Here is a 22,526-nt window from a genome sequence, read left to right as displayed (position 1 = left end):
ATCCGGATTCAGATCAAGAAAAGTGTAAAGAAAGAAATAAAGGTGTAACAAGAGTCCATTCAGGATTTCAGTTCTCATCTTAACATTGCATTATGTACACACACACCCAATAATAATAATAATTGTGGACCCAGTCGCCATCTCTTCTAATGATCTGTTATAAACTGTAATGTACCCCATCTTAAAAACAGATTTCTTTTGATAACTGCGTATCTGCACAGTTGTAAGGATGGCTGCAGAGCACTACATGCAAGCCTCAGTGCCAGATTTATGTACCCAGAGCGGCGCTCGACCCAGGGGGCATGGCGTGCATCCTATAGGGGCGTGGCACACTCCCTGGGGGTGTGTGGAATGCAACGCACAGCCCGGGGGTGCGGCTGATCGGGGGTCGACATTTTGTCCCCCCCTTTTGGAATGGCACCTGGAGTAGAACGCCCCCACCCTCTCGGAACGCCCCTGCCAGCGGGCAGTCTCCCCTCTCCCCAAATTGCAAACCCAAGACTTCATGCAAGGGCAGGGCAACTTGGGCCCAGCAACTATGAGACTCAGGGCTAGCCAGTGGGGCCAATTTGAAGCATTGGTCCCAACTTGAATTTTTTTAGGGCAGAGTGGGCAGTGGGGTCTTTATAGGGCCCATGAAGACCTTTAAGAGGGACTGCGAAGCCTCCTGGTCTTCATCACTGCCGGTCACTTCAGACCTCTCTGGCTCCCCCCCCCCCACACACACACACTCCTTCTTTGTCCCGGCCAGGCCTTCGGCGTCCTGGCCAGGCCTTCTTCGTCCCAGCCAGGCCTTCTTTGTCCCAGCCAGGCCTTCTTCCGGCCAGGAATTCTTCTTCCCGGCCGGGCCTTCAGCGTCCCAGCCAGGCCTTCCGCGTCCCGGCCAGGCCTTCTGCGTCCCAGCAAAGCCTTTGGAGTCCCAGCCAGGCCTTCCACGTCCCAGCCAGGCCTTCCGTGTCCTGGCAAGGTCTTCTTCGTCCCGGCCAGGAATTCTTCTTCCCGGCCAGGCTTTCAGCATCCCGGCAAGGCCTTCCGCATCCCGGCCAGGCCTTCTTTGTCCCGGCCACACCTTTGACGTCCCGGCCAGGTCTTCCACGTCCTGGCCAGGCCTTCAGCATCCAAGCCAGGAATTCTTCTTCCCGGCCAGGCTTTCAGCGTCCCAGCCAGGCCTTCCGCATCCCGACCAGCCTTCTTTGTCCCAGCCAGGCCTTCTGCGTCCCAGCCAGGCCTTCCGCGTCTCAGCCAGACCTTCCGTGTCCCGGCAAGGTCTTCTTTGTCTCGGCCAAGAATTCTTCTTCCCGGCCAGGCCTTCCGCGTCCTGGCAAGGTCTTCTTTGTCCCGGCCAGGCCTTCTTCACCCCGGCCACACCTTTGACGTCCCGGCCAGGACTTCCACGTCCTGGCCAGGCCTTCCACATCCTGGCCAGGCCTTCGGCGTCCTGGCAAGGTCTTCTTCGTCCCGGCCAGGAATTCTTCCCGGCCAGGCTTTCAGTGTCCCAGCCAGGCTTTCAGCATCCCAGCCAGGCCTTCCGCGTCCCGGCCAGCCTTCTTCGTCCCAGCCAGGCCTTCCGCGTCCTGGCAAGGTCTTCTTCGTCCCGGCCAGGAATTCTTCTTCCCGGCCAGGCCTTCCGCGTCCCGGTCAGGCCTTCTTCGTCCCAGCCAGGCCTTCCACGTCCTGGCCAGGCCTTCTTCGTCCCAGCCAGGCCTTCCGCGTCCCGGCAAGGTCTTCTTTGTCCCGTCCAGGCCTTCTTCACCCCGGCCACACCTTTGACGTCCCGGCCAGGACTTCCACGTCCTGGCCAGGCCTTCCACATCCTGGCCAGGCCTTCGGCGTCCTGGCAAGGTCTTCTTCGTCCCGGCCAGGAATTCTTCCCGGCCAGGCTTTCAGTGTCCCAGCCAGGCTTTCAGCATCCCAGCCAGGCCTTCCGCGTCCTGGCAAGGTCTTCTTCGTCCCGGCCAGGAATTCTTCTTCCCGGCCAGGCCTTCCGCGTCCCGGTCAGGCCTTCTTCGTCCCAGCCAGGCCTTCCGCGTCCTGGCCAGGCCTTCTTCGTCCCAGCCAGGCCTTCCGCGTCCCGGCAAGGTCTTCTTCGTCTCGGCCAAGAATTCTTCTTGCCGGCCAGGCTTTCAGTGTCCCAGCCTGGCCTTCCACGTCCTGGCCAGGCCTTCCACCTCCTGGCCAGGCCTTCCACCTCCTGGCCAGGCCTTTGGCATCCTGGCAAGGTCTTCTTCGTCCCGGCCAGGAATTCTTCTTCCCAGCCAGGCTTTCAGCCTCCCAGCCAGGCCTTCCGCATCCCGGCCAGCCTTCCTCGTCCCAGCCAGGCCTTCCGCGTCCTGGCAAGGTCTTCTTCGTCCCGGCCAGGAATTCTTCTTCCCGGCCAGGCTTTCAGTGTCTCGGCCAGGCCTTCAGCGTCCCAACCAGGCCTTCGGCGTCCCAGCTAGGACTTCTGTGTCCTGGCCAGGCCTTCTTCGTCCTGGCCAGGACTCCTTCTTCCTGACCAGGCTTTCAACATCCCGGCCAGGCCTTCGACATCCAAATCCAAATCACTTTATTTCAGCTTTAAACTCATAGACATAATAAAACAAGAACAGAAACGCACACAATTTGATTTACAGTTAAAAGGTAAAATAGCTTAAAGGATATACAGAATTAGGTAAGGATATAATAAAAGAATTTCAAGTACATCTTGGGGGCAACTACCATTCAAGGGGACTAAGTTCAAATTTATAGCCAGTTGGAAGAAAAGAACACCTGCCTCATTCACCTTAGTATCTTTAGAGATTCGCCCAGTGATGGATTCTAGATCATATATACCAGGACCAAGGTCATGAGCATGGCGGGTAATATTGTGGTAATTTGATTTATGTGTCCAACTGGGTCTTCAATCAGAACTGGACTGCCTCTTTGCACTAGGGCTTCTTTCTCATATGCTTGTTGGCATGACGGGCTTGTTGTTATATGTTGCTCTGTCGGAGGAGACCGCCAAGCAGGGGACGAAAGTACATCATCTCCTAGCTGATCAGCGCTAAGAGAGGACTCCAAGTCCAGCATAGAAGAGTAGGAAGGTGACATCTTATTAGAACAGGGAGTATTTTGTACTTCACTCTTTGGTCTAGATGGTAAGGTAGCAGATTGCAGACCTCTTTGGACTGCAGGGGGATTTGGGGTGACAGCTCCTTCAGGTGCATAGGCATTAGACTGGAGAAATTGCCTTGATCAATTTTCAATGAGGCTCTTTTATGTAGTCGAGATACAAGCTGCTGTTTAAGTATATCCAGTCTGTCTATAATTTCCTGCTGTTCTGCTGCTGGTAACTCTCTGAATGAAGAGATGAGATCCCTCTCCTCCGAGCATGCCAGGGACCTGTCAATATAATCAGGCTTCTTTATTGCTGGAGTAGGTAAATTATGAGCCTTGAACTGAGGAGGGAAATAATCCTCCGAAGTAGGCGGCTTGGTATTTAGAACTACATCAGGCCTAACTGGTGGGCAGACACCTTTGGCTAGTCTGCAATTTAAAAGGGGTTTAATCCTGGTATCTATGACGACCCTTGTTGGAATGATACCCCGCTTAGCCAGGAACGCTTTCCGCCTGACAAGAATGGAGGGGATTTTTGAAGACTGGAAGGCAAGCAGAACTCTTGGAGTCCTGTAATGGTAGTTTAGAGGAAGCACTGCATTAAGATCTATTTGCAGTACCCAGATATGGAGGAGCTCGCTTAGATATCCTTTGACTTCTCTCATACTGTTCCACCTTGAAGCCCCGCCCCATATGGATAAGCATATTTTGTTTGGCTGTAAGATCAAGGAATGTTGGTTCAGCAGGGGTTTTGGATAATCTATACATTTATCACTTTCAGGGCTATTAGAAGGAGTAAACCGCTGTTTCTTTAATTCGTTCACTGCCGTAGTGTGAGCTAAGTGCATCTCTGGGATATCAAACTTTTGTTGGAGCTTGTCCAGCTGCAAAGATATCCCATCTATGCTCTTAAAGATACATTGTAGGGTCCTAGTTATTAAATGAAGCTGTTCAAGACCCATACCATCACCCGGTTCGGCCTCAGGCACCTCCTTCAAAGTGGGTCTTCCCTCTTTATCATTATCTTTAGCACTTGTCGTCGTAGACGTGGCTATCTCCTCCGCTTCCGCTGTAACTGCAAGGTCAATCAATGGGTCAAAACGATTGTGGGTTTCCACCATGTACCTGTAATCCTCGTGAAGAGTAGCACAATTAGGAACGAGTGAATCAATCTTTGACTGTTTAGGCCTCGGAGAAGGTATTGCCTCGTCAGAGTCTCTTAGTTGTTTGCCGCAGCCCATAGCCAAAATTTAACGAGGGTTTAAATCACAATACTTAGAAGTCCAATTAAAATATCTTACTGCACCTTGTAGGAGGCACGATGATAAGAAAATAAAGATAAAAGTTAAAGGGAGATCCTGGCTTACAACAACACTTCCTTATCTTGCCTTAGTGCTGGGAGCGTTTCGGCCTTCGACTTCCCAGCCAGGCCTTCTCCCGGCCTGGACTTCTTCGGCCCGGCCAGGCCTTTTCCAGCCAGGCCTACTTCTTCCTGGCCATGCCTACTTCTTCCTGGCCAGGCCTTCTTCATCCCAGCCAGGCCTTCTTCTTCCCGGCCAGGCCTTCTTCCTGGCCAGGCCTTCGGCGTCCCGGCCATGACTTCAACAACCCAGCCAGGCCTTTGGCATCTCGGCCAGGCTTTTGGCGTCCCGGCCAGGACTTCGGTGTCCCGGCCAGACCTTCTTCATTCCAGCCAGGACTTCAGCATCCCAGCCAGGAATTTTTTATCCCAGCCAGGACTTCTGCATCCTGGCCAGGCTTTCAGTGTCATGGCCAGGCCTTCGGTGTCCCAGCTAGGCCTTTTTATCCCCGGCCAGGCCTTCGGCGTCCTGGCCAGGCCTGCGTCCTCTTATCAACTACCAGTCCTAAGGGCGGGGGAGTTGGTACTAGGCTATGCTCATCTTGTCTGGCAGTTAACCCTCTCTCTTCCTGGCTACTTCCTTCACTGGGAGCTGGCTGCACACCTTTCCTGGCAGCTGGCTCATTCATTACAGGGGCAAGTTGATGAACTTGGGTAACCTTGTGACTCCCCTCCCTCCTTGTGACATGATGATGATGTATCAGTGATGTATCAATGATGGTTCTGGAAATGTATTCTGGGTAGGGAGGGAAGGTCTTCAAAGAGCTTGTAACCCATGCTTGTGGTTCTTACTCTGTGTGGGGACCTGTTGTGCAACAATAAAGTTCATGGTCTACTGATCACTGTTTTGCTCCTGTATTTGGCTGAAATTTCCTCCTTCTGCTAACCGCAGAGACCTGCAGAGACCCGCACCCCGATGAGCTGGGCTGTTGAGTATCCTTGCACCCAAGAATTTTCCATCTCAGAATCCAGAGCCCGCAGGCCCAGAGTCAACAAACAGCTGCACAGCCTTCCGCAGCTCAAGGGTCAGGTCAATAGTGGTATGTGCTGTACTTTAATCAGTGGGAGAGTGCGCTGGGCCAGGTAGACCAGGCAAGCAAGCTCTCCCAAGTCTCTTCCATTCATTCCTTCCCTCCTCCTTGGCTTGGACAGAGTAAGGCAAGCACATGTGACTGGCACTGGCCTCACCCCTCCCAGGCATGGAAGTGTATCTTTCACACTTCACAGAGCCCTGTTGGTGCCTGCAGCATGCACTGTAAATTGCCCACTGGCAGAGAGTGGCCTTGGGGGCCAGGGAAGGTAGCAGTGGGAAGGGATCCTCGGAGGGATCCAGAACTACCTGTAGAAGGCAGGAGGCTAGGCTGCAGGTTGGTAACTACCTCATCCCGAGGGAAAATAAGCATAAGGATCAGTTCAGGGTCAGAGGAACTCTGTTTTGTCTTATTTTATTTGTGCCCGGTGGTGTGTTTAATTGAAAGGGCCTTTTATGTTTAAAAGCCTGTTACTTGTACATAGTCAAGAAAATATTTATTAATTGTTTAAAAGCGCAGTCTGGTGCTGTGACCACAGAGTCTCCCCCACTCTGCCCCACTACCAGTGCCTTAAGAAGGGTCCTGGGAGGGGGAAAGCCCAAAAATGTGCAGGTGCCAAGCCTCCAGGAGAACCCCAAAGTTAGGGATTTTCATCTCCAAACCCCAGGAGTCCGCCAGAGTTGTCTCTGTGCCCCTCAAGAAAGGCATAGGGAAGTCAGTGAGTGGGTGGCAGGTACGAAAGAGTGTCAGAAGCCCAAGTTTATCCAGTTGAAGATTAATTTTTATTTTTAGATTCTAATCTAAGCATGAGTAAAAGATTTGAAAGTGGTGCTAACAAGCACAAGAGACAGAGACTCGAAAATGCTGTGATAATGAAGTTAAGACCAGTCACTGCTTTCGTGCGCATCAACTACTCATTGAAGTAACAAGAGCCAGCAGGTCACTCTTTAAATCCGGTGGGCCATTCAGCTGTGGATTGCTGCCTTGATGCAGTGAACTGTTTTGGCATTATCAACAAAATGTATTCCACAAAGGGATGGGCAGTTCTAAAATCATTTTTGCCACCTCAGTCTAAAGTGCCTAAATATTTGTCAGACACTAGGTGGGACGCAGAGGCAAAAGCCACAGAAGCTGTTTTGGAAAGTTATAGTGCTATCACTGATACCCTCAGTCATATGTACTCTGATGTTAATGGGAAGGGGAAACCAGGCTCCAAGCTAACAATCTTTTGCAGAAAATAGAAGAACTGGAATTTGTGTTTATGCTGCATTTTTGGACCCGTGCGCTAGGTCATTCTCACAAGGTCAGCAAAGCCCTTCAGAAATCAGACCTATTATTGAGTTCTTGTGCAAGTTTGTACAGTTCACTTCTGATTTTTTTCTTCTAGTCATTTGGATTGGGTGGGGCCTCACAAGTGGAGTAGCCTAGGGCCTCTCTTCATCTAAATCCAGCCCTGGCAAGCCTGTTGAGTGGGGGGTAGAAGACTGCATGCAGCAATAGGATAATGCTAGCACAGCTTCATGCCTTACCTCAAAAGTATTTCCATGCTTGTCCATTGTTAATTATTATCAGGTACCAAGTCAAGATGTGGGTGGCATAGCTTATCATGGGGAAAGCCAAGAGCATATATGCAAGGAATAGGCGAAAGATAAGGCAAAAGCGGGGAAAGATAAAGGAATCTAGACATAGGCAAGGCACTTTAAGCAGGAGATGTTGACCAGCCTGTCCCCTCTTGTTCTTTTATATTTCGCCTGGGAGGCTGGAGCTAAAGCAGGGAAGCTCAGCTGACTTGAGGCAAGCTTGCATTCCAAGGCAGAACAGGACTAGGGAACTATTTCCACCATTCTGTGAAAGCAGCACTGCTTCACAATTTTTAATGTGCTCCCACATATTGGGGGCATTATGCAAAATATAACTGGTACATACATTGTTTTCAAAGCAAATATGTTATTTGCCTATTAAATAAAATCTGCTGCTAATAATTATGCCAATACCTTTCCATAGAGTTTTCCGGACTTGTTCATGGCTAGAAAGTATTCACTTGCCACTCCTTTGATTGCCACTATTCCAATTGCCACTGTTCTTATTTCGAGAATACCTGCAAGGAATAACAGTGAAGTCTGTAATTTGGCTATCTGCTTTTGAAGTGGCATAACAAGACAATTTATCTTGATTTCACAGTATTTTTTAAAATATATAGGATCAAGTGATAAAGCAGGGATGAAAAAAAATCAAATCCTTTTAACATAACCATGTATGTAGTCAGCATTCTTAATGAATTTCTTCATTTAAAAAACAAAGGACAGGATTTTCCTAATTAACCAGTCAGCGTAAGCTCTCTATAAGGGCTTCTGCTTATGCAATGGGGCTTCTCTCCCCCTTCCTGTGTGCTTCCGCACCCCCTGAAATTCAATTGGGTTGTGTGTCAGGGGAACCACAAGAACAGTGCGGAGGGGGGCATTGTTTCATCTGGCAAGTTGATCAGCTATTGCAGTTGGAACATTCAAAACATAACATTGGATTCCACCCAAAGAGTACATACAACCCATTACAAACTCCACTGAAGTGTGCTCACACATAAGAACTTCCATATTTACATGAATTACACTAATATCCATTATATATGGCCATGCAAACTTTTCACACGACCACTTAGTCCTGTATTTCCAAATTATCCATTTGCCATTATATTTTTGCATTATAAAGAAATTTGCAACTTTTGTTAAACAAATTCTTGTGCACTTTGAAGCATTTGCATTTCTCATTCTAAGTGAATGCTTTAGATCAGTTCTAATAAGAATTCAGATAATTGTTTTTTTCAAAGATTACATTGACAAAATTTGTAAGAAATTTACCAGTGCAAGCGCACAAACCTTAGAACTTGTAAATGATAGAAAACAGACCTTGGCAACTACCAGAAGATAAAGTATCTGTCTGACCCTTGTGGCTGTTGAAAACTGACAGGCGCTGAAAATATATCTGTGTCACATAACAATATACAAGTAAAATTTACTATTGGAGCTTTTTCATTCGGATGCATTTTACCTGTATAATTAAGAAGTTGTTCCTGCATTAATGCTTTATTGGTTGCAAAATATTTCTTGATCTAGTAAGGAAGCCTACATGTAAAAATGGATTTCTGCACACATTGCAGATTGTCTTCTGAATTGGGCTTGTGTACATACAAGGATGCTACATAGGAGTGGGATGGAGGACGTGTATCACGTCTCCAGGGGTACATGTAGAGTGGCTCTTGCTGGATTGGGAACTCGGGTTTTGAAGACTGGGAGCTCCTGGCACTATCCAATTTTTGCTGTTCTGCTGGAAGCCACATGCTACTGCCGTCGACTTTCCACCATTTGAATGGTAGATATCATACTATGGCATGACTTAGGGCACATGCAGACTTCCTTTTGCACCACATTTTCCAGCATAGGCTTGTGAGGGGCTCATATGGGAGGCTGGCTATATTTTCTTTAAGTTCTTTCACAGAGATAGAGCTGTCAGAGGAGGCAAGGAAAACTGGAGAACGTTCTTATGAGTAGATGTGTTTGTAAATTATTATGTTGGTCTAGCAGTTGAAACATTAGACTAGGCCACTTATTCATTCATAGATCTGGCCCCAAGTCGACCAAGCATGCTGTTTCAAGCAGCAGGCTGGCACCGTCCCAAAGCCACATCTTGTAGCTAGTTCAACATCCCAGCCTGAGAAGTCCCTCATTGTCTTAGTTATTCTTTAGTTATTCCTGTGTTGTTTTCTGTGGAAGTGTTCTGACAGTGTGCAAATAGCAGTACAGAAACACATTTGGAAGGATTTGCAATGATGCTTTAATATATATATATAAACAAGTATCCAAATAGCAATTATTTCTTTTTGGTTCTTGACATTTTCAGGAAATAGCCAACTATCAGTTGAAAATGTGTGGAAGGAATTCAATAGCTTAGGTCCGGCTAGGGAATGTAAAGAGACATCACTTGCATGGCCCAGGTGTATAAGTTGTGCTGCATGCCAGTGGGGGGTTGGCAGTGAAAATAAGACACAGGGGGCCATTGGATGGGTTAAATTAGGCCACAACTTTATTGATTACAGATGGTTTGGCATAAGGCTTAAGGCATTGGATAAACAGCTGCCTTCAACCAGCCCACCGGCTGGTTGAACCCAGGATGGGTTGGCCCCGGCATGAAGGCTGCCCCTTGACATGGGTAAAGTGTGATGTTCCTGCCAGTGCTGCCTCTCAGAAGAGATGCTATGACCCATCAACCCCCATGTGGGCACCCAGACAGTTCTACCCCTTCCAGGACCCTTTTAATGTGCATGTGTATATATTTGTCATGGTTTTTCCACTGGTGAAACATCCCTGACCATTTGCAAGCATCAGCTTTACAAAAGATGGCCAGCTCATGACTTGACACGTTAGAGTAGCAGCATTGCTGTTGCAATACAATAGCTATTTCTCAGCGTTCTCTCTCTGTTTGTCATGTCTCAAAATCATCTCACACAATAGTGTTCCCAAGAACATTCACATTTTCAGAGGGAAACTTGAGTTCCTTCTCCACATAACAACTTCATGACTGTTTTCTTTAACAGCAAATGACTCAGTAACACCTTTTTTCCATCATGGAACCCAAGGTGGTATAATTGTGGTTCCCAATCAATCTGAGCACACCCACAGCTGCTTAGCTTCAGCAGGGTACTGGTCTCATGTTTCTTTTAATAATCAGTAATAAACAGACAATTATATTCTAGCCAACAACAGTACAAAGGATACCCTAGCGATACCACTCTCCAAACACCCTTCACCATATGAAGAGCCATTCATTTGTGCTTTCAAAGGTGCATTTAATCTGACTATTGAAATTAAACATTTAAGCCAAAAAGATTTGTCGCTGGGTCTATAAACTGCCAGTGACAAAATAAAGGGTTCTGTGAGGAACATGGAGTCCATGGACACACAGTTCAAATAACAGACTATTGCAGTGGCTCTTGCTCTGAATTTAAGTATGTGAGTCTTAGAGTTGGAAAAGAAGGGACTTGGATGGACCACAGCCAACTTGTGTTTCTAATTAATGGGGGTTGGGAGTGCTTGTTTTTTGAGTTCAGATGACCTTTAAAGATGATACAAGGCCAAATCAAACCTCTACATTTTATATATATATATATATATATATATATATATATATATATATATATATATATAACACTTTTAAAGGTAGTTTGCTGTTTGCTTTTCATGTTTTAAAATTCAATAATAGGCAATCGAGAAAGTACACATTAGGAAGATCAGTGTTGTTTTCTATATGAATAATTTCCAAAGGGCTTTATTAACATTACCAGATGCATGCTGTAATGATGAACTGAATGTGCTGATTAATTGATTTATTGAATATGAAGAATTACTAGAATGCAGTATCATTTGTCAGCTGAAAGTGGGTTTTTTTTTTGGTATATATGTCACCAAATCATCTAGAAATGTACCCCCCCCCAATCATCTGTAATTGCATATCCTGAATATCTGAAGAAGTGTGCATGCACACGAAAGCTCATACCATAATAAAAACTTAGTTGGTCTTTAAAGTGCTACTGAAGGAATTTTTTTATTTTACTTCGACCCAGACCAACACGGCTACCTACCTGTAACCTGAATTTGCTGGTATGTGATTGAATTCTACTTGAAAATAGCAACCATCTGTAAGCACCCTTTCTGTGCTATATTAGCAAAAATAATATGTTAATTTTTCACCCCATGTATATATCTATAGCACAGCCTTCATTGAAAATGATGTACAATAAAGTGCTTTAAACCCATAACAATGAAATTGGTCAGACAGTGATTGTGTAAAACAAGATCAGATAACAAATTAATACCAGAAAATATAGAAGTACCTTTATCTTAACCCTTCAGCTGGAAATGAAAGCTAAGAAGTGTATCACCAGACATATTCCACAAACAGAGCATCAATTCAGAGAAGGCCCTCTTCCATGTCAACACACTACAGATCTCATCACAAAGGGCCTTTCCTGGCAATCTTAACACACAGACAGGTTGATAGTGAAGGAAACGATCCTTATTTATTTATTTATTTATTTATTCTTTCATAAAAAGGAAACACTACTTGCTTGTAGAAGAAAACCTCAAAGCGGTTTACAAAAAGCATTTAGGAAGAATATCTGCAGCCAATGCAGGTGTTGCTGGATTGGTGCTTCACTCATGTTGCTGAACAATGGCACAATTATTAAAAGCTTCATCTGCATGAACGTCCCCCGCCCTCCACTTATATGTGAGAAGATTTCCTAGTCTACCTTCAGTTAAACAGATCAGAACACACTGAAGAAGGAGCAGAGACTCATTTTCTGTTGCCCAAGGTTTTGGAATACATACTCTATACAGTAGAAGTAAATCATTATCTTCCCCCCAAAAAGACACCTTTAAAAGTCTGAGCAAATTTTTGCTGCTAATGTTTTATTGCTGTGGGCATATTTGTGCTTCTAATAATGTGAGGTTTGGAGCTAATTTTATTATGTTTATTGTCATTTCAATTGCTATTGTTGATGATGTTGTTGTTTGGGAGAATGTTGGGATTTTTTTTAATCTTTGTTTTCTTTGTAACACTTTTTACATGTACTACTGACATGCCAGGTATCCTTCACCCTGTGCTTTGGATTTGGATTTTCTTTTTTCTTTCTTTTTCTTAAATTATGTACTTTGCATTTGTCTCTATTGAATTTTATTTTGTTAGTTTCCCAGCCCAGTTTTCACCTGAAACCATACCCCCATTTGTTGAGGAGCTATTGATGAGCATCCCTTTATGATTTACCAACCAGTTCTAAATTCACCTGATGGTATAGACCAGGGGTCAGCAAACTTTTTCAGCAGGGGGCCGGTCCACTATACCTCATACCTTGTGGGGGGCCAGACTATATTTTGAAAAAAAATCTGAACGAATTCCTATGCCCCACAAATAACGCAGAAATGCATTTTAAATAAAAGGACACATTCTACTTATGTAACAACACCAGGCAGGCCCCACAAATAAGCCAGAGATGCATTTTAAATAAAAGGACACATTCTACTCATGTAAAAACATGCTGATTCCCAGACCGTCCACGGGCCGGATTTAGAAGGCGATTGGGCCACATCCGGCCCCTGGGCCTTAGTTTGGGGACCCCTGGTATAGACAAGTTACAGTTTGTGCTGTTTTGTAACTGTTCCCCCCCTCCCCCACCCCGTTTTGTTTTTATTGTACATCAACTTTCCCCCCTAACTGTTTTATTATTGTACATCAACTTGGGGCATGTGTGTAGGCAGCTTAATTAATAAGAAAAATAATATTATCATTTAGCCCACATTTAGCCAGTTTGCCAATTAAATACCAGTTTGCTAACTAAACTGCTTTGCCAGACTCAAGATAAAATGTCCACAGCATCCCCACAATCCATTAAGCTAGCAACTTGATTAGTCTGGTAGGATATATTCTCGACAAATTTAATGATATCAGGTTATATATACGAAGGACCAAAAATGCAAAACAGTGGGAATAGATGTTCAGTGCAACACTACTCAGTGATGAAGAAGAAGGGCTTATCCACACTTAACTTTCCTCCGCTCTATCCAGGCATAGCCAGGGATTTAAAGCTCTGTGTCTGAGCGCGCCCCCCCTTTTTTTTCTTACGCCAGAGTTTTCCTCATGAAAACCTGCTCTTTAGAGTTCAGTCAGAGCAAAAAACAAAACAAAACAATGCTCGATCGCAGAGTGTTAAAAGCGTGGATCCCTGCCTGGAAAAGAGCAGGTCAAAAGGTAGGCAGAAATTTATGCTTAAGTAATCCAGAGAACAACCATAGCAAGCACAGAACAAAACATTAGCATTCCGTTCCAATGGGCATCTCATCCTAAGCGGAAATATAGCTTTAAAAATTAATAAAACTTCAGTGAAGATATGATCTTTTTTTTGCACTATCTAAAAAAGAGGTCCTGGTTTACATGGAAGAGAGACTACATAGGTAAAGAAATTAGGAAACTTTTCTTCATCATGTAAGCAGGCACCAACATCCCTTGCCTGAAAAGTCCGTAACTAACCATTGAGAGGCAAGAGTTTGGGAACATCTGTTCCTTTCCAAACTGAAAAGCAGTATAAAACAGTCTATTAAATTACATGTAAATTAATGCTGAGAACATAATCAACAACTTCCTCCAGCCTGGTAACACGTGCTTCCAGCTGTCAGGAGCTATCTGGCACCTCCCGATGCCTCACATTTCCTAACTACTTTGATTTCGCCGGCATAGAATTGGTGAGAGGTGACCACATGCTGCTACCTCAGACAACACCAGCTTTCATCACCTTAAAGCTATTAGGAAACCCACAACGTTCACTCAGCCTTTCTAGTTTTCCTGCAAGCGCTTGGTACATTTTCTCTGTCTGACATGTGATGTTGATAAAAGGGAGCATGTTCTACAAAGATATTATGTTCAGGAATGCAGTAAGAGATAGATCAGACATATTGATGAAAATTTAAAGCAAATGATTTTATTCGCCACCTAACTTGTCCTCAGGATGAGGTACCCATCTTTCTTTGTGGCTGCTTGAAATGGCAGGGTCGGACCACAGAGTTTAACCCCTTCATCTGCTTCCCCAAACAAATCAGACTAAAGTATATATAACTGCATTTGCCCTCACTCATCCCTCGCTATTATTGTCTCTGTTGTATCTCACACTTTCAAAAGTTAGGTTGTAATCTCCTTGAAGCAGAAATATGTCCTCCTTGCTTATGATACCCTATAAAGGTAAAGGTAAAGGGACCCCTGACCATTAGGTCCAGTCGTGACCGACTCTGGGGTTGCGCGCTCATCTCGCATTATTGGCCGAGGGAGCCGGCGTATAGCTTCCAGGTCATGTGGCCAGCATGACAAAGCCGCTTCTGGCAAACCAGAGCAGCACATGGAAACGCCGTTTACCTTCCCGCTATAGCGGTTCCTATTTATCTACTTGCATTTTGACGTGCTTTCGAACTGCTAGGTTGGCAGGAATGATACCCTATAGAGCATACATTTATGGTACTATATAAATCAACATCCTCGAGTGACATGCCTCTAATGTGAACTGGTGCATCTCAGCCTTTTACAAAGTTACAAATGAATAATAGTGAAAGCTGGTCCTTTTGGTCCAGTGGGGCACTGCCCCACCAACCTCAGTCTGCCCTCAAGCCAGCCTCCACCTGCCTGCCTTCCAACATACAAGCAGCCCAGGGGGTAGCCCTGGCTGTTAGATTCCTCTTCCTCCTCCACAGTCTGTTTTGCCTTTGTAAAGCACAGCTGGGAGAAGGGTGGGGGCAAAACTAGAACTAGTTGGCTCTGCCTCTCATTGGTTCTGGCTCCACCACTCTGCCTTTTACCCTACCAGTCCCAATGAGCATAGATATGCCCAAGGCAGGGCATAAATTCCATGGGAAGCCGTGGAGTTGTTTTTAAAATATAAAATAACACCTATAAGGTTATTGTGTCAATGCATTTATTGATCAAAATTTGCCAAGGGTTGTGCTTGCCATTAATCAGGTGCTGATTAACATTTAACATTTTAAGTTGGAGAGACAAGTCCTGCCTGCTATGTAACAGTATTTTACATATATATATATATCAGCTGTTTTATAACAATAGCATTTGAAATGCCCTATTTGGTTTTCTTATGACAGAATGAGGCTTTTGTGTTTTCCAGCTGAAGTAAACAGCAAGGACAATCATTAATGTTTTATTACTTTTCGTTATGCTGTCACAATCCCTCAAATATATATATATTTTAGAACTACATGTGGATTGCAAATGTTGAATTCCACCACTATTTCCTCATAATCGGAGACTTTATTTTCTGTCGCATTAAATTAATCTCTGTGACTTTGGAGCTTGGGATATATATTGCATGAAGCAGGGTGCATTGTCTTCCATGGTTATTGCTTTTTTAAAGGAACAAAATACCAAAATTGGCTTGGTTTGAGCAAAGGAAGAATGAGCTGAGGGACAGCGCATTAACCCTTCTCCTTTCAGGTTGCTTTTTACCTCAAAATCACCTTTCCCAACAGTTTTATCACCCACAGAGCTCTCCTCAGGAAATGATTTTGCACTTTATGTGCATTATGTGCCCAGGAGCCAATAACACACCAGAGGTGGGTTTGGGGGAGACAAGGCCGCAACCTCATTGACATTAGAGTCACAAGAAGGGTTGACATGTCACAAGGCAAAGATCATGTGTTTTGGCTGCCCAGCTGCTAGCCAATATTCCCCCTCCAGCCCACCAGCTGGGGGAATAAAAAATGAGTTCATGGGCATCAGGGGCCTGTTCTGGCACAGGACCCTTCTAGGAAGGCCCCACCTACAAATTTGCCCCCTCTAAGCTGAGGCTATGACCTTCAAGATGGCACCCACCCAAGACCCCTTATGAGAGCCCTCCTAGATCACTGTTGAACCTGCATCAGAAAATTATATTGTAGGGGGCAAAGAGAAAGTTTATTGGAGGAGGGCAATGAGCACCACACATTATCTTTTAGGCTCACAAATGAAACGTGGATACACGAGATTGGCAAGGCAGTGGTATCTTCGGTTGTGGACCAGAGCTCTTGTCAGATCCTGAGGTTCCCGCAATCGGAGGGATCGCTTCTGTGCATGCACGCGGTGTGGTAGAGCACTTCTGTGCATGCGCGCGGTGCGAAACACTTCCGGGTTTGCCGCTTTCGCAACCCGAATTTTACGTTACCCGAGGGCAACGTAAGCCGAGGTGCTACTGTATGTTTACATGGCTTTAAAATTATGAAAGGGACTATGTAAAATAAAATTCTTTGGATATGATTCTTACACCCCTCAGTCCCTGTTCCCACTGAAGAAGCATTTGGCATCCAGAAGTCATTCAGAGACACCTGTATGACACACATTCTATGATCCCTGAAAAAGGTTCTTAGGGCCAAAATCCCAGTAATTAGAGGCAGGGTCGGCGAGCCCCTGGTGGGGAGGGCAGAGAAGTAGTTTACCCTGCATGGTGAAAAATTTGCACAGAAAGGGAGATTTTGAACTGAAAAACTGCTTGCAGCTTGGCACTGATTTTTGTATTTGTCTTTAAAAAGAACTGTGGAGGGATAAAAACTGAAACAACTCCTTATAACATAAAGCCTGCTTCTGGCATGGAATAAAATATTGGCAGCCCTATAACTAAGCGTTTTAGGTGTTAAATAGCTTCCGAATACATTACTAGATTATATTTCTCAAATGAAAAAGCTTTAAATTGCAACTCCATCAAATTTTTGTGTTGGTGTTTAGGTCTGTGAATAATGTCATGGTTCTTAAGTTCGTTCACCTTTCTCTGTTAACTGATTAATTCATTCAGGCTGCAATCTACTACTTAGTTAAGGCACTGTAGTTGCTTACTTAAAGGCATTTTGGAGGTCAATAAGTCCAGTGGCTGATTCCAATGTAACTAATTTGTACAGGGATTTATTTATTTTTACTTGACGAGGAAGGGTCACTTTGCTTTTATTTTACTTATGTCTTCCCCTGGCCAATTGCTGGGAGCAATTGCAGACCTTTGTGGTTGCCTAGGATGGAGCTTAGTCATGCTGGCCACATGACCCGGAAAAACTGTCTGTGGACAAACGTCGGCTCCCTCGGCCTGTAAAGCGAGATGAGTGCCGCAACCCTAGAGTCTTCTGCGACTGGACTTAACTGTCAGGGGTCCTTTACCTTTACCTTTTAGGATGGAGCAGGCAGTTCATAAGCCAAGGCATTTAAGCAAGAATCTCACAATATGGGTATGTGCAGCAGGGAACTGCAGCTTATCAGGAGCTTCTTACAGCATGTATCAATGCCAAACATGTTTGTAAGTACTTTGTGTCATAAAAAGCCTATATGGTAGGGGTACATTCAATGAATGTCCCATCTGAAGCAATCCTAAGTGCCTAATAAGTTACAGAGCTCATAATTTTAACTTTTCTTATTTTATTGTGAGAGAAAATATAAAACTCCAAGGTAACAACTTTATTTTCTTTGTGGTCCTACTTCTACTTGGTGTTAAAACAACAACAACAACATTAGGTAATTATTTTAAAACAGGATTCAAGAATAAGAATTTATAGTTTCTATGAGTTTTCACTTCTCCCGTCTGATATATACCATTCTCTGCTCTGCCATCATCCTGGTCTTTGAAGTTCTAGCTTATCTTGCTCAAAGATGAGTTACTGGATTAGATAAATCGTGTCCCGTCCCCCCCCCCGCCCCCCAGACAGTAACTTCCAACTTCTCTATGTAAAATAGCTTAGAGATTTGTTAGTTCGTTTTATTCTTGACATGAAGATTTCTTTGGAAGGGTTGAGCTCACCAGACCCTAGTCTTTAAATAGAAACACCGTTCCAGCTATAAAATAGTTCAGTCATTTAATGTAAGTGCTCTGAAAGCAGGACCAGGGGTCTTAAAATGTATCTATTATATTTGGTGGTGGGGGAAGGAAGCAACATTTCTAAAGCAATCTGTTGTGAACAGTGTAATGTTGCATAAGTAAGTTTGCATGACTGCAGTGCTGAGAAAAAAACAAGTTTCAAGTTACTTTGGCTCTATCATTCATTCCTCCAGGATCATTTCTTTTTGTTTGGTATCTAATCACATTGCTTAGCAAAATACAGACAGAGGAAAGAAAGTAAACAACACTAATTGTTAAAGTCGAGCAATTACAACATTTTCCTAACTAGACTTTCCAAGTTTCATCTTTCTTTACAGTTCACAGACAAATGGGTGCCTAAGGAGAACACAATTCAACCTTTTGCTAACTAAGAGGTAGAGGTTGCATTGGCAGGGGCAAGAGGGCTGATCTTCTATGATATGGCCACATGCAAACTATTCAAACTGCAAATGTAACATTAGGATCTCTGGGCTTTATCAGACTCAATTGTTTTGTAGTCCAGCATTCTGTTTCCAGCTGCCTTCGGAAACTCACAAGCGAGGACATGAAGTTGATAGGACTATAGCTCAAACAGTGTAGCGACAATAAATCTGGATCATCATAACCATGTATAAAACGTTTGTCCCATTTGTAACATATCTCTCGCCTTCTCCAAATGGGTGAGTTTGTGGTCTAAACCACTGAGCCTCTTGGGCTTGTTGATTGGAAGGTCAGTGGTTCAAATCCATGCGACGGGGTGAGCTCCCGTTGCTCCGTCCCAGCTTCTGCTAACCTAGCAGTTCGAAAGCACACCAGTGCAAGTAGATAAATAGGTACCACTGCGGCAGGAAGGTAAACAACGTTTCCATGCGCTCTGGCTTCCATCACGGTGTTCCATTGCACCAGTAGTGGTTTAGTCATTCTGCCCATCTGTGGACAAATGCCAGGTCTCTTGGCCTGAAAAGCAAGATGAGCGCCACAACCCCATAGCTGCTTTTGACTGGACTTAACCGTCCAGGGGTCCTTTACCTTTACTGTTACCATGACCAGGAAAAGAAAATAACCACAACCTTAGCCATGTCCCATTCTATTTCCAGTGGAAGTACCTGAGGACATCACCTGTATAAGTCTTCAGATCACACATCCTATCTACACATTCATAAGCCATTGTGGCAAACTGGTCAAAGAGCTGTCATATAAACATCTGTGCAAGTTCTCACATTTTAATTTAATACTAACAGCTCAACATTTATGTACAAGTATTTTATACCTAAACATGTGAACTAGCTGGTGGGGGAGCACACTTGAGTGGTTCTTCTCACTTTGGTAGTATGGTGCATGGAGGGAGGAGGAGGAGGAGGAGGAGGAGGAGGAGGAGGAGGAGGAGGAGGAGGAGGAGGAGGAGGAGGAGGAGGAGGAGGAAGAAGAAGAAGAAGAAGAAGAAGAAGAAGAAGAAGAAGAAGAAGAAGAAGAGGAGGAGGAGGAGGAGGAGGAGGAGGAGGAGGAGGAGGAGGAGGAGGAGGAGGAGGAGGAGGAGTACTCTGCTCACCTGACAAAATATAAAAACACAGTGACAAAATTTGGTGTGCTCCTTAAATAGTTCTTATTTTCACAATCATTCATTTTGGTACAGTTGCCTTTTATGGATCCTCTCAGTAGGTACCCATATAAATATAGGCTTTATTTCTATTACTACTACTACTATTTTGCGCCTCCTCGGCTCTGCACCCTGTGTGGCGGAACTACCCACACAGCCCTAAATCTGGCTCTGTCTGTTTGCAAAATATACATGGCCTAATGTATAAGGGCAGATGTGTGTGCATATAAGAAGCATTTTTGAGAAGTTTCATACATCATACAGGTTAATAGAATGAAGGTATAAATATTTTTAAATGGCACATTGGTGCAAAACGTTACTGGCTGAAAAGACAAAATACTTAGATAGTTTCCTTGATTTCTTTCTGTTTTCTATTTCCTTTCTGCCTGATTCAATCCATCTTTGATTGTGCAATCTTTCTTCTAATTTGTGAATTCCAATACCTGCAGACAAATAGCTGCCAAGGATTGTGTGAGGGGAGTTGGCTTTCATGGGTGGAGTTGATGTATCTCATTGCTCCATACACCCTCAGTTTTTCTTCCCCCTTTCTGTATAAAAACAGATTGGGGGTGCCTCTGCTGTTCCTCAAGGACATTCACTATTTTAATGGCTGAGTTGGGATTTGAACCCTGATCTTCCAGGTCCTAGTCTGACACTCACCACACTAACTCTCCTTCTGTTATAAGCTAAAGTTAGGGTATATCAAGATGGATGTTTATTGTAGGATGGGTGCTGTTCAAGTGTGGAAGGGAAACCCCACATAGAATGCAGTGCAGTAATCTAGTCTTGAACTAACCAGAATGTGAATTGCAATGCAAAGCTTTCCTGGTCCAGGAATGGTCATAGGTGTTGTACCAACTGCAGTTGGTAAAAGGCAATTCTAGCAACTGAGACGACCTGAGCCTTCAATGACAGAGCACCCCCAGACAGCAAACCTGAGCCTTCAGGTGGAGGGCCACCCCGTCTGGGCTAGCCAATTGATCAACTGCTTGGACACGGGAACTACTCGCCCACAGTGCCTCCATTTTGCCAGTAGTCAAGCTCAGCTTGTTTTTCCTCATCTATCTCACAACTGCATCCTCAGGGATCTGACTGTCTCTCCTGATTCAGAGGTTAGGGAGAGATACAGCTGAGTGTCATCAGCATACTGGTAGCACCTTGCCCCCAAGCTACTAATGGCGATAAAATGTTGCCCTAGAGCATGCCATAACATAGCCACAAGAAGTCATAAAGTCTCTGCACTTTTCTCTGGTCCCAGTCCCAAAGGTAGGATTGCAACTTCTGTAAAACAGTGCCCCCATGTTCCATTCCCTGGAGCCTGTCTATGGTCCATGGTCCATGGTATCAAAAGTTGACAAGCAGTCAGAAAGCAGGAGGAAGGCTACACTCCCTTCTCCTGCTTTTTATATGTTGGAGAAAGGAAATATGTTATGAATATTGTTCTCAGCACCAGTTGTGGTTCACTTTGCTTCAAAAGATTGAATTTGGTTGCATTATAATGTGCTGTTACTCCATTTCTTGACTTGGGTTTTTTTTATGTTGTCTTGTGATAAATGCTTAACACTGATTTTTTTCAGGGGGAAAGCCAACTGTAATATTTTTCACATCCTAGATATAGCATTAAACATTTTGTTTGTATTATACCTTTTCAAACCTGCTTCTCCCTTTTCTTCACTGTTCCTTAACCTTGCTATTTCTTTGGAGTGGTTACGTGTCAGCTATTTGATTCCTGATTTAAGTCTTACATACCCTGTTATATAAGTCAGTGTTCTCTCTGCATGAAGGAAGAGTGAGAGGGAAGCCTTTCTCTTTTCCTGGCCCTCACATCCTCCTTTGCCAGCGGCGTGGGCAGGGGAAGAAATTGACAAAAAGGTTGGGTTGGAGGCTCACTTTGAGATGGGGATGCCCTACCTAACACAGAAGGTTGGTGATAACCAAAATTTATGCTGATACCTGCTAACCATTACCATTTTACTGTAAAAAAGCTTTCTAGAATTCCTGTTCAGCAGTACTGTTGTGTGTAATAATTTGCATTGATTCTAAGGCATTTTCTTCTTAATTCTATGAAGAAACTTTACAATTATAATAAAGTCATGCACCCACCTTTGCAAGTTCCTTGTGCGGTTCCAGCCTTATTAAATGCATTGTTGAGGGGAAGCTGACTTTTAAACATTTTCTCGGCCATTCAAACATCTAAACTATTCCAGTGACACAAATACCAACCAACCAACCAATCAGTCGCCTTTATTGGCATAGAAAAAGTCCAACGTACACATGGATCAGAACACAACATAGTTAATGAAACATAGTAGGAGATACTTTAGGATAAAACTGTCCAGACATTGTGTGGTACGAAAATGGCTCTTAGGACCTATGGTGATGTAATTTCATGGTGTCACTCAAAATCTTGCCACATTCTCCACAACATCATTACTACAATTGTTCAGCAGATAGGACACACTTCAATAAGGGAGATTTTTGCATAAGATGGGCAATAAAATAAGACGTGTGATAGATTCAACCTGTTTTGTGCCACAAAGGCAGTATCTTTCAGAGTATGGGATTTTTTAAAATCTACCTTGCAAAACTGCAGATGGTAAGATATTAAATCTTTAATTACCTAGACACAAATGCATTATAAACTTGCCAAATTTCTACAGCTGCAATCTTCAGGGTGAGAGAAAGACACAGCAGGCTCTTATATTATATTATACTAGTATCATGATTATAGCCACTGTAGGTGCCTATCAGGGCATAATAAATAGCTGGCCTCAGCTAGCATTTTTTACAATGTATTTGAGAGCTTAGCCTGTCTATGGGCCCAGCCTTATTTCCCTTAAGTCCATACCTCTTCACCCCATTTTCAATTTGGTTCAGGGCTGTGATTTTTGCCTTGACTTTTAGTAGTAAAGAACCCTGAAACCCTGTGTTTTCCCGTTCGTTCTTCCTATAATAAATAGGTTTGCTTTTTGTGTCTCATCCACTTTCAGCTCCACCCACCATGGCAGAGAGTCAGAGAATTTAAAGAATCAGAAATGCAGAGAATCAGAGAAT

General features: G+C 44.3%; 3 protein-coding genes across 5 annotated transcripts in view; 1 reads left to right on the top strand and 2 right to left on the bottom strand.

Moving 5' to 3' along the window:
• Positions 1 to 22,526, top strand: part of FAM227B (family with sequence similarity 227 member B) — a 113,472-nt gene that overhangs the window by 30,679 nt on the left and 60,267 nt on the right. The gene's annotated exons all lie outside the window — the stretch shown is intronic.
• The window catches only part of FGF7 (fibroblast growth factor 7), a 59,798-nt gene that overhangs the window by 1,264 nt on the left and 36,008 nt on the right, over positions 1 to 22,526 (bottom strand). For all 3 annotated transcript variants that reach the window (XM_035131695.3, XM_035131694.3, XM_035131696.3), the window contains exon 3: positions 7,461 to 7,564. In XM_035131695.3, coding sequence (XP_034987586.1) covers positions 7,461 to 7,564 — 104 coding nt within the window. The remainder of the gene's footprint in view (positions 1 to 7,460; positions 7,565 to 22,526) is intronic.
• On the bottom strand, positions 2,875 to 5,269 carry LOC148683637 (uncharacterized). The gene has a single exon (XM_088656581.1). The coding sequence runs from the start codon at positions 4,314 to 4,316 to the stop codon at positions 3,009 to 3,011; it is 1,308 nt and encodes a 435-aa protein (XP_088512707.1). The 5' UTR covers positions 4,317 to 5,269; the 3' UTR covers positions 2,875 to 3,008.

The sequence above is a fragment of the Zootoca vivipara genome, chromosome 13, assembly GCF_965207765.1.
Source record: "Zootoca vivipara chromosome 13, rZooViv2.hap1.1, whole genome shotgun sequence".
In the NCBI taxonomy this organism is placed as follows: domain Eukaryota; kingdom Metazoa; phylum Chordata; class Lepidosauria; order Squamata; family Lacertidae; genus Zootoca; species Zootoca vivipara.
The sequence above is the reverse complement of the archived record's forward strand: the minus strand, read 5'-3'. Positions and strand labels throughout refer to the sequence as shown.

What these genes read in the sequence shown, in the direction of transcription:
- LOC148683637 (XM_088656581.1), bottom strand. Translation starts at nt 4,316, where the DNA reads ATGGGCTGCGGCAAACAACTAAGAGACTCTGACGAGGCAATACCTTCT.